We start from the raw sequence: 12656 nt of genomic DNA, 5'->3' as shown, positions 1-12656 counted from the left end.
CTGACTTAAGTCAGCTCTGCCCTCTCTCCCAATTACTCATGAGAAAATTAAGATTCTGGGTAGAGAAGGTGCCCGCGAGATGTAAGAACTACTTGGGACGGAACTATTCATAGGATCAGGACCATGGCTGTGCCACACTGATTATAGCACTCAGAGGGCACAGCAAACCACAGAGGCCACCAACTCATGGATATAAATAAGAAGCAGCTTGACAATGGGAGGATGGGCTTGTACCTCCTTGACATCAGGGGTGGGTGCTTCTCAACCCCATGTGCCAGGCATTTCTTAATCACAGGGATATTACTCATTCCCGCTTAAGAGAAGACATGTCAAAAGAACACTGGGCACCTTCTCTTTCACAGGAAATGTGAAATCTCTGAAATAGTCTTAGACTAAGGATGGGTCTCAGCTGGTAGAGTGTTTTCTAAGCATGTGTAAAAGTCTGACGTACTTGTCACCTTCTCAAGAGTAACAGAACTGATACACGAATATATGTATTAAAAGAGGACGTTGTAGATTGGCTTATCGTCCATCTGACACTGGAGCGATCAAGAACCTAGTACACGAGGCAGGGTGTCCTCAGCAGTCCCAATCTGGCACCTAAAGCCCAGAGGACCCCTGGAGAGTCACCATTCTTCAATTCAGAGTCAAAGCCAGTACTACTATCACTGAAGAAATTCAGCAGCCTCACCAACGGGATGGATGAACCAGCTGGCAAAAATGAAGGACAAATGCACATACAGCAAAATCCTTTCCTTCTTCCAGGTCCTGTTACCTGGGATGTTATCAGCAGGTATTGATAGCATTGGGGGTGAATCTCTCTACATCAGTGGTTCTCTATCATCCTGGTGTTGTGGCCCTTTAATACAGTTACGGTGACCCTCCCCACCTACCCATAAAATTATTCCGTTGCTACTTCATAACCGTAATTTTGCTACTGTTATGAATCATAATCTAAATGTCTGTGTTTTCCAATGGCCTAAGGTGACCCCTCAAAGGAGTCTGAACCCACAGGTGGAGAACCACTGCATCAAATAGGGCAATCAGGACAGTCCTCCACAGGCAACCTGATTGTAGATGACGCCTCAACTGAGGCTCTCTACACAGGTGACTCTAGGAGGTGTCCAGCTGATACTTATACTATGGATCCCACCTGAGCTTGCTCTCAGCACAGCATAAACCAGCTGTGGTTATACTGTTATACTCATCCTCCCCACTTGGGACCAGGATCAATTCAAAGTCATCCCTTAGCTATTTAGTGAGTTCAAGGCCAGCAATGAGACTGCCTCACAAATAAATAAACAAATAAATAAATAAGCCTCAAAGAGGTGCTCATCAGCCATGCTGCATTTTAACACCAAAGAAAAAAGGGGGAGGGGCTTTTCCAAGATTGTTTTAAAAGTCTTTTAAAGCCGTGTTGGTTATGGATGTTGGCATGCTTTCTCTGGGATCTTTTAGTTTTGTGAAAGTAGCTAAACAGTCAAAGCTGTGCTTTCACCACACACCACCAAACAGGTTTCTCTCCTTTCGGGTATTTACTGAGCTGACGATCTGTGAGGGACAGGGCAGGGCAGGGCATTCCCCTGGAAAACTTCCTCACTAATGTTGTTGGCACAGAAGGTCTGTGTTCAATCAGGTGACAGATTGTCCTTTTGTTCCACAAGCTGTCTTCCAGTATATTCCAGCAGGAAGCCACTCAAGCCCCAGCTATGGGCCCCATTCTGCCCTTTGGATCCCTCAGAAGGATCCCTCAGAGCATCTTCTGGCTTTCCAACCATGACACATGTTCACCATCCTTTCCCTCCATCCACAGTGACATTTCCACCCTTCCCAAACTTTCTTCTGTCTTCCCCACTCCACTGACACATTCTGCTCAGGCTCACCAGTGATCTCCTGATCTTGACCCTGACAGAGGCCTTCCCTTGTCTCAGACGTCTTGAAGCCCTTTCCATTCTAGATTTCCACAGCCACACACACCTGCTTTTTCTCAGCCCCTCACCATTTATTCTATTGGCATCTCCCTTCCTACCCAACCTTTCAATGTAACTGTCACTGGTCACTCATTTCATAGGTCTCATTGGCATCCCAACAGAAGCTGGTCCTTCCTGTTACACTGTAACTCAGAACCCACTTTTCTCTGTCACAGCTTTTCCTAAAAACTAATTTGCTCATGTTCACCTCATTGGGTGTCTTAATCTTAGTCTTGGTGTCTTAATCGGTGCTCGATTGCTTCGGAGAGAAGGAAACCCTTTTAACTGAAAGCATTTAATTGGGGGCTTCCACGATTAGTTTCAGCGATTAGTCCATTATCAACATGGTGGGGAGCATGAGAACACACAAGCAGACACTGATTCACAGTCAGAAGAGACAGACAGACAGGGCCTAGCCGATGGGGACCATTCAAGGCCACACCTAAACGAGCCTACGGAGGCCGCTCTTACTCACACCACCAAGCTGGTCTGTGAGCCATGAGCTATGGCCAGGGTATGTGATTATCTTTCACTTCGCACCAAACCTCAGCATCCAGCCTGGCCTAGGACAATGCAGGGAGGTAGGAATGTGACGTGAGAAGCTGAGCCATAAAGAGACACTGAAGTAGTCTTCTTATTCTCTACTACATTACCCACCAGGCTGGGATGGGTGGTCCAGCTAGCACACTGTGAAAACACCCATGTTTCTTATCAAGTTCATATGCTAAGAACCTGTGGCTGTCTCCCAGCATCACTGTCCTAGGTACATAACCGAAGGAGGAGTTTGCTTGACATAGTTGAAGCAACTTCACGCAAGCTTCTGAGCCAGTGTTGCAATGAGGAATTTCCTCCAGGCATGTCAGGCATTTGTTCCTGGATGCCTAGCCCCCATTGTGACACTTCGTCATGCAAGACAGGTAGGTAGGTGACAGCTGGGCCTAGGAGACCAGTGACATTTAATACTGCCTGTGGTGGCTGCTTTTGGCTTCCAACCTGACTACATCTGGAATTAACTAAAACCCCAAAGCTGGGCACATCTGTGAGGTATTTTCTGATTGGAACGTTTGAAGCAGAAAAACCCGCCCTAAAGCTGGGCCCCGCCTTCTTGTGGCAGCCCATGGGAAGGACATGGAAGAAGGAAGCTTTTGCTTTTTGCCTGCTTGTCCTCATTCTCACTACCGAGTTCCTCTATCCCCACCTCCGAGGCATTCCTTTGCTGGTCTTCGAACCTACCTCTTCAGGATTCCAATGGAGGCTAAAGACCAGCAGCTCCCTAGGACCTCCTGGGACTCCTGCACCAGACTGCTGAGATGGCCAGTCTTGTGGACTGAATTACTACCAGATCCTTGGCCCTTCCAATGGGAGACAGCCATTGTTGTAATACCTGGATCAGAGTTTATAAGCCACTTGAATAAATACATTACCATATAGACGGCATATATCTATATTATATATGTGATATATATTACATATATGATACATATCATAACTGACAGTATATGTTATTTTATGTTATATATAACATATATAAGGCATAAATACGTAACATGTGTATGCATATATACGTCTGTTTTTGTGTATATACATATGTGTGTGTGTCATTTTAGAGAACACAGAGAACATACTACCCAGAAGGAAGAGCGATGGGAGGGAGGATGCAAGAATGTGCATGTGAGATGGCGGCGGCTATTCTCTCTTTACATGATCTGAAGGGATGTTAGAGCACACGGGTGGCGGAAGGGTCAGCTGTGGGTGGGACTCTTGACAGGTCTTCTGAGGATTGCCAGTCCTGATGGCGCGGAACCCTGCAGACTTAGACCTGGTGCGGTCAGCCATATTCCTATCAGTAACTGCTCACCCGTGGTCCTGTAAATAAGCCTCACAAACAATGACTCACAAAGCAGGCTGGGACCCTGGCTTGAATGAAAAAACAGAAAGTGAGCTGAGAACCCGCGCTCACCTCTCTGTTTCCTCCCTGAGGGTGCCCTGTGACCAGCTGCTTTGATCTGCCCCAGGTGCAGACATTTCTTCATATCTCCCCCCCCCAAAAGGTAGATGCAACAGCCAAAAGCATCAGTCAGATCTGGTCCCATCTTCTGACTCAGAACTCCATTACCTCCTGAGAGTCGGGGGCGGGGGGGGGGGGCAGCGTTCATCTTTTCAATTGTTTTTTTTTTTTTTTTTTTACTCGGGTTCCCAAAACAGAGTTCCCTCCCACTTTCCTGAAATTTGGGGAGCTGTAGGCTCATCTTCCACTTCCCTGAGGTAACTTTCCATGAGCCCCACCAGTGGACCTGATCAACTCCACCCACGGCTTCTGGGATATGGGCAGGATCTGGAGACCAACTGATCATCAATAAAAGTCCTTCAGCAGCAACATGGACCTTCCAGATGGATGGCACACCCACATGTGGAAAGATGGAGACAGAAGCTCTTGTGTTCGGGGGCTTTCTGGACCGCACCCCGATAATCTTCATACCTGCCGCTGTGTATCTATTGCTCTTATTATTATAACCCATTCCAATGTGACAACCCAGTAAACATGCTTCCCTGAGTCCCGAGAGCTTTCCTAGCAGGTAGAGCAGGCACTGTAAATGTTAATGTTTCTTAAAGCTAGAGCATGGGCACACTTCCCTTCTGTCTCAGAAGACCTCAACTTAAAGCCAGTGGGGGAAGAACACAGCTACCAAATTACTACCTACTGTGAAACTGTGAAGGGAATATGATCTTATGGGGCTGATCGTTAGCTAGATAGACAGCACTACAGTAGGACAAATTATAGGATCTTTACCTGGTGGCCACTGAAAAACTGGCTAGCAATGGACAGAAATTCCCATATGTTCTGGCCACAAGAGTGTGTGGAAATGCTGACTAATGATAAATAAAAAGGAATGTTGATGTGACAACTAACATACATTTCCACTGATTAATTTGATAAAATAATTGCATCTGCATGTAGATGTTGACCACCCATTAAAACCCGGAAAACCTGAACAGTGACAAGGTGATATACACCTGTAACTGCAGGCTCGTCCTTCCTAGCAAACTGGAAACAATGGACAGGAAAATAACTCACACTGGGGAGTGGAAACCGCCAAGTCTGGGAACTCGCTATGGAGCCAGGCTAGCTAAAACAGCAGAATCTGGGTTCAGTGACAGACCCTGTCTCAAAAAATCAAGCGGAGCACAGCAGCGGAAGCCACATGACCTCTACCTTCATGACCTCTAGCCTCCAGACAGCAGACATGGAAATAACACACACACACTGTCAGAGAGAGAGAGAGATTTACACAATATGTCCTGAATTATCCAGTATGCGTCTCCTAAGTGCATGTTACCCATTGTATATTTGTGGACAGGTCAACAGAAGCAGTAATATTTCAAATATTTGCAGGCTGAGAACAATAGCAAAGGCACTGATAGCATGGAAACCCAAGAGAGTACACGACACAGGGCCCAGCGTCACTTTCCCCATTACAAGTGATAATTTATTCATCATTATCACTCTGTTTTGTGGTTTTGTTTTGTTTTGTTTTGTTTTGTTTTGTTTTTTACCATTGCACAAGTAATAGGCATAAGACATTTAGGCAAACTTTACACTCTTTCAGGTGCTGGAATGACAGTAAACAAAAAGGACCAAGGCCAGCATTGACAAGCCACAGTCCTTTTTGTTTGGTTTGTTTTTTGTTTTGACCAATGCATCACCTAAGCTTGACAACTCACGGCCATCTCTTCCACAGGATCTAGCTAGCACTACTTGAAGACACAAGAATTGAAGGGCATCAGATTATCTGTAACCAGACTAGTGCGATTTTTAGCTCGGGCTTCTTAACCTAGTTTAGCCTAAGGCAGTCAAGAGCATCCTTGTTCACTCCAGACCCGGACAGTTTGCCCTCTCTAAAAGGTGTATGACAAATAATATGGATTTGTGTTTTGCTCAGTACGCCTGGCTTCCTCTCCAAACATAAATTCTGCATCATGCACTAAAGTGGTTTTCAGTAAATATTTCCCTATGAATGCAAAGTGCTCCTATGGAAAAGGAAAGGGTCATGTAACAGGCAGCACATACTTGAATTTGGGTATTTAACTGCTGAAATTAGAAGGGAAGAGTGCAGAAGAGACAGGGGAATCTGAAGCAGAATTCTTGAGATGTCCATAATTACACACTACATTTTGTTTATAAATATGGTCTCTTTTCTCTTGGGTTCATAGCTTTCTTCTGACCTCAAATGGACCCAATTCCCAAAGATGGTTTGAAATCATAAGGATCATATTTCTTTGCATACTTGAGACCCATAGCACCGAACTTAGCCAACAAAGACACTGACATTGAGAATTTGGAAAGGAATATTAGAGTCCATACCGAAACAGCACCCTAAAAGCTAACTGGCCTTATTTATACACCTAATAAAGGTTTGTTCCAAAATCAAGGATATCCCATTCTTTCTACCTTATCCACACCCTGGGAATGATGAAAATAATAACTACCTTAAAAGGAAAGACCTGTTTAATACTGAGACAGAATATCATGAAATTGTCAGTAAAGTGGGTGGGAATGCCATATCAAGCCCAATGATGGTCCTGAAAATGTTAATTGTATGTTCTGTTCAACTAACAATAGATGCTTATTACAAATAATCTGAAAATGTTTCATTTTTGCTCAATACAGTGAAATTACGAACCAAACAGAAATCAGCTTAAAAGAGTGTATCTTGGTACTTATTAGGTTTAGAAATACAGATTAGACTCAGTTTTACATATAAGTTTAGTATTTGATAGTTTAAGTCACAGCATATCTATACTAATAAACACAAACTGTGTTTTATATATATGTGTGTTACATTTTTTTATAACACATACCACAAATGTTGATAAACTTAATGTTTGAGTATTAACAAAATTAATATTCATGGGCCATCAAATACTAGTAAAATTAAGTTTCAAATTTCAGACTAAAATATGCTTAGCAGGGATTAAGGCTCATGAACAATCATGAGTTGGAAAAACAGTACAAAGAGGGAATACAGATTGAAAAGAAGTAGAAGACTCTAGACTCTAATGAAGAAAGGACTCAGGCAGGGTGATTCCATAACACTCCAGAAATGCTACAGAGTAAGGGCTGTACATTGTGCCATGTCTTTACAGGTGAGCACAAGGTTCTCCCTCAATGGCTAATTGAGACCAGCTGCCCTTGAACATAAAGCGTAAAGCTGTGATCTAGAAAAAAAACAAACAAAAACAAACAAACAAACAAAAATCAGATCAACAATCTTACTAAGCAAATCACTTCTAAACCACAGCAACATTCTATCCATCTCGCTTTCTGCAAGCACTGTCTGGCCCTTATTTACTGTCATGCACAGTAAAGCTGTCCGGAGAATGAGCCAAGAGAAGAAAAGAAATTACAGTTATTTGTAGTTAGACCATGGTGGTGTGTGGTGGGGTTGGGGGGCATGGAAGAAGATCAGCACTCTTTTCTAGATTGATATCAGTTAAATGGGGACAGGAGTGATGGCTCAGAAGTTAAAATCATGTGTTACTCTTCCGGAGGACCTGAGTTTACACCCCACAACCCACACTGGGTAGCTCACAACCACCTGTAACTCCAGCACTAGGGTATCTGACACCCTCTTCTGGCCTCTTTGGGTACTGCACTCATGTGCACAAACCCCTACACAGATGCACATATATAAACACATTCACATAAGTATAGTAATTCTTTAAAAAATCAGTACAATGTTACTATCCAAAGGTACTAGGCTTCTCTTCCAATATATAATACGATTTAAGTGTTTAAAATTTACCAAAAGAAATCTCTAGTTGGAGTGATACATTTTCTTTTATTATTATTATTTTAAGTTTCATTTCTCTACTCAATTTTCCATCTTAAAAGGTTGTGGTGATACATTTTTTTTATTTGATTTTAAGTTTCATTTCTCTATTCAGTTCTCCATCTTAAAAGGTTAGAATGTTACCATCCCAGTTTTCATAGAAACAAGCGACCTGGAATAGTCTAGCGCCTGAGGTTATGAAAGACTTAAACACTGTGAACGATGAAGGTGCCAGCTTTTCCAGTGAAACAATCTGTTTACCAGAGAGTCTCCAATTCCACAATCTCTTATAACCTTACCTAGAGACCAAAGCTCAAACTAACCCTTTCTCAACTAAAAACTGAAATAGAGACAGAGTCAGAGAGGGATGAGAGGGCACCATTTGCCTTTCCTGGTGTGATTGCCATTTAAATGCCAGTTCTTCCTGGTGTAGTCACCCTTTAAATGCCTGTCCCCTGTGTACTTCTGCCAGTCCTTTGTCACCCTAAGACCCATCCCCTGCTGCTCAAATCTACTCCACAGTCAGTATTTGGCCACATCACAGGGAGGAAATGGAGGCTGCTATCTGGCAGCAGCTGGATTTGCCTTAATTGATAGAGAATGGATGACTGAAAGAAGCTGAGGGAAGGATAACAATTTTACAATAATCCTTTTGCTTCCTGTGGACCTGACAGTCAAATGATTAAAAGCTTTCCGAGCTCCAAAACATCATGGAAATTATATCTTAACATGCAGAATCTGACAAGACAGTAAGTTGATAAGGCTTTTTTTTTTTTTTTGTGAATTGTCAGTTAAGTAAAATGACAGTTATATTGACTTTTATCCAGGAAAAACTTGGGAAAAGCACAGTATGTATGTTTACATAAGAATAATAAGACAAACAAAACGTAAGACTTGGCTTACCATGCACCATATACACAAAACATGACTTAATTTTCTTTAGAATTTATGTGTATGTGTGAAATGTCTCCAGTTTTCTCTTCTAGACTGTATACACCCAGCACCATTCTTAGAATCTACAAGAGTTTTCACAGACACTGCCAACAGACTATCAGGGAACATCCATATCTTACTCTGCATTGCTCAACCTGTGTGGGTTATTGAATATTAAGAGACAGTTGAGACATGCAGGGTTTTAGGACATAAAATAATTCGGTTTTGGTTTTGTTTCCAAGACAGGGTTTCTCTATATAACTCTGGCTGTCCTGGAACTTGTTATGTAAACCAGGCTGGCCTTGAACTCATAGAGATCAGCCTGCCTCTGCCTCCCAAGCGCTGGGATTAAAGGTGTACACCACTACTGCCCCACTTAAAATAATGTTTAAGTATCATTTAAAAGGTGTTAAAGAAATGGAGTTGTTTGGGGCTGGTTTGATGCTTATATTTTGATGCTAATTACTAGCTCTCAAGATCTGGTTATTGCCTGGATAAATCTATCCTTGTTGTATAAAACCTGCCTAAGACATTATAGCTGATTGGTTGATTAAAGGCCTAAAACCTGGGCAGGGCAGAATGGGGTAGGCATGGCTAAGGTTCCTGGGCTCTGGGTTCAAGAGAATCATGGGAAACAGGCAGATGGGCAGAGAGGCAGGAGGATGCCATGATGGGTTAGCATGGAGAAGGAACCATGGGCAGAAAGAAGGACTCCCAAAGATGGTGTGGTTGGAGAAAACATCAAGATGAAAACTACAAGCAATTATCTTGGGATTATGGATGGAAGGTAGCCCAGATAGGAATGCTGAAGGCAGATGGCACTGGATGGGGGCTGGGAGAAGGATGGAGAAGTTATTGAGACTGTGTAGGTAGAATTTCTTCCCCACCCAAGGTAAATAAGGTAATTATAAAATCTAACAGGTGGGTGTCTGTGTCTTATTGTGATAGCGGGTTAAATAATACTGCTGTGATAATCATAGGGAAAATAACAACATTAATTAGCCCATCATCATTTTTTATTTTCAGCAACATGCAGTTCTGTGGCTTTTCTTTCAGTGATATCTGACATGCAGAAGAGACAGTGGCAGAAGAAGACAAGCCAACGATATCTCTGAGCTGGTATGAAAATTTGGCCATGAAGTCATGTGGGAAAAGAGGCAAACTGAAGCTCCCAGAAATACTCTTTCCCATCCAGCTCCCAGGCTCAGGGCCTTTTCGTATGGCCTCTGACAGCATCTCATGTGTCTGTTCATTGCCTATATCATCAAGTGACAGATAGCCCACTAAATTACAATCCCATGGAGCAGAGGCAAGGACTGCCCCCAGGCATGTCTCTAGCACACAGCAGATTGACTAGTTGGGATATATTTTACTCTGCTCCTTGCTGTGCCCAAAGGTATTGCAGGATATTTGATCACACCACAAACTCCTAGATTGTGTTGTTTACTGGAAAAAAAAAACTGTTTCTAGGTGTGGTGCGGTTTTGCCGTAGCACACACGTTTAATCTAAAAGCTTTCTCCTTGAATATTGTAAACAAGATTAAATAAAAATCAACCATAGGACAAGAAGCGAAGCAAGCAACAAGTTGACACAGAGTGAACATAGAAAAAAACTATATAGAGTGAGAGGAAGTAGAGAGGACAGATAGAGAGACACACAGGAAGTAGAAGGGAGGGACATTCAGTTTGAGGGTTTTGAGGCAGCATTGGGAAGGAGGCTTCCTTCTTTTGGAATGTCCACTGAGGAGGAAGGTCAGCTGGGTGCTTTCTCTGCCTCTCTGAACTAGCAGGCTTTCACACCAGCACCTGGATCCCGAGTCTTTACTGTTAAAAACTGAATGTTTGAGATTTTGTCAAAAACAGCATTAAGGGTTGGAGAAGGCTTAGTCACTCACTTTATGAGTACAGCCCATCATCACAGAAAAGGCATGGCGACAGGAGAAGCTGTTGGCTCACATCTGGGTGGATTCAGGGAGCCAAGCAGGCGTGTAGAGATGGTCCAACCCACTTCAGGGTAGGTCTTCACTAACGCCCCGGATGTTTCTTAACCCAGTCAAGTCCACAATGAAGATGGTCCACCATCACCCTCAGGTGATGATGGAAGGAAGGGATTGGTACACAAAAGAGGACAGGGATGATGATCGTGTCTCCCAAAAGGTACTCATTATCATGGCCACATTTCAAATGAGAAAACCGAGGCTTGGGGAGGTTAGACAGCATGAGGTCCCCAAGTCATTTTCCAGAATCCACAGTAGCATCAGCCCTCGGGAAAGTACATGCAGCTCCAGTCTGGCACCAAAGGCTCTAGTCTGAGTTGATTTAGGAACGAGGGCAGCTCTCCTAAGAACTAATTGCATTTTATGTCCATTAATGGTGAGTACAATATCCATTTAGTAATTAACATAAAATAAAATGATGGCAGATCTGTCCATTAGAAACTAGAAGGTTAAGTGTCTGTTTTTTGCTGTGATAGAACACAATGGCTATTGTGTTTGGGAAGACAAAGGCTTATTTCAGCTTATGACTCCCAGGCCATATTCCACTTCTGAGCCAAGTAAGAGCAGGAACTCAAACGGGGTAGGAACCTGAAGGCAGAGATTGATGCAGAGGCCATGTGGTTTACATGTTTGGTGATACTTACTGGCTTGATCTCCATAGCTTTGCTCAGCCTGCTTTTATTATTATTATTATTATTATTATTATTATTATTATTATTATTATTATTATTATAGCACCTAGAACCAACAGCCCAGGGTGGCCCCACCCACAGTCATATGGGCTCTCCTACATCAATTATCAGTTTAGAAAATGCACCACAGACTTGCCCACAGGTCAATTTGGTGGTGGGTATTTTCTCAACTGAGGTCCCGTCCTCTCAGATGACTCTAGCTTGTGTCAAGTTAACACAAAAGCTGGCTGGCACTGGGCTGAAATGATCCAACAAGGTGGACAGTTGTCCACTTTGGCCAGGCATATAGGGTCTACAGTAGCAACTGAGCAGGAAAATGAAGCCAGCAGCCTGACGGCACCAAACTGTCATGTGGCAGTAGTACAAGCATGTCACCTCAACGCGTGCCAGACTGCAGCACCACCTTTATGCCAAAAGGGGAGGCAAACCAGAAACATAACCTTGAAAGTCATTTGGAAGACATTTCGGAAGCGGGGTTGCCTCTAAAACACAATCTCCATCTCGCCAACTCACTTCCAAAGCTAGAAATCTGTGGGAAGTCTGTTGACCATGTACAAAAAGCAAGATCCATTGGCCCCTTCACCAATATAGTTCTGACTCCTTTATTTCGCTTGTTCATTTAGCTCCCAGAAGGTTCAGTCCTGCTTTTCAACTTAATGTTGAGTCTCAAAGAATATTAATGGGCAAGCCAGAACTACAATCTGGGTCTCCAGGGCCATGTCCATGCCCCCTGCTGCACCCTGCAATTGCCTGGAGACACTTATGGGAGAAAAAGATGGAAGGAGGAGGGAGGGAGTATGTGTCTGGCTTTATGTCAAATAAACTTAACTCTACAATTCGGGGAAATACCATCATCTCTGGCTACTTCTCAGCTCTTTGACATTCATGTTTTTTTTTTCTTGATATAGTCAGTTCATCTTAACCAAAAGAACTATATATGTATCAAAGGCATTACACAAAGTGAAAGTAAATATGAATTTGACACGAAGAAGAAAAGTATTAACATTGGAGAGACATGATCATCACTGTATCGAAATCAGGCAGTGCTGCTCTGCACTGCAGCCCTCACTGTGGGCTAATACTCTCCACTGCAGCCCTCACTCTCCTCATTGTACTGTATCCCCAAAAAGAAGAACGAAACCTTGAGTTGGGGGGCTGTGTTTTTAAAGTCCCTTCCTTGGTTGCTAGGAAGTGACTGTTAATGTTCTGGACTACATCCTACATTTTTTTTTT

General features: G+C 43.1%; 1 protein-coding gene across 1 annotated transcript in view; it reads left to right on the top strand.

Annotated features, from left to right (window-relative positions):
* The first annotated feature begins 3762 nt into the window (after window positions 1–3762).
* Cdk1 (cyclin dependent kinase 1) overlaps window positions 3763–12656 on the top strand; it is a 20635-nt gene continuing 11741 nt past the window's right edge. The window contains exon 1 of the mRNA XM_055598849.1: window positions 3763–3838. Coding sequence (XP_055454824.1) covers window positions 3763–3838 — 76 coding nt within the window. The remainder of the gene's footprint in view (window positions 3839–12656) is intronic.

Source organism: Psammomys obesus, unplaced genomic scaffold, assembly GCF_907164565.1.
Source record: "Psammomys obesus unplaced genomic scaffold, mPsaObe1.curated_primary_1811, whole genome shotgun sequence".
NCBI lineage: Eukaryota > Metazoa > Chordata > Mammalia > Rodentia > Muridae > Psammomys > Psammomys obesus.
The sequence above is the reverse complement of the archived record's forward strand: the minus strand, read 5'-3'. Positions and strand labels throughout refer to the sequence as shown.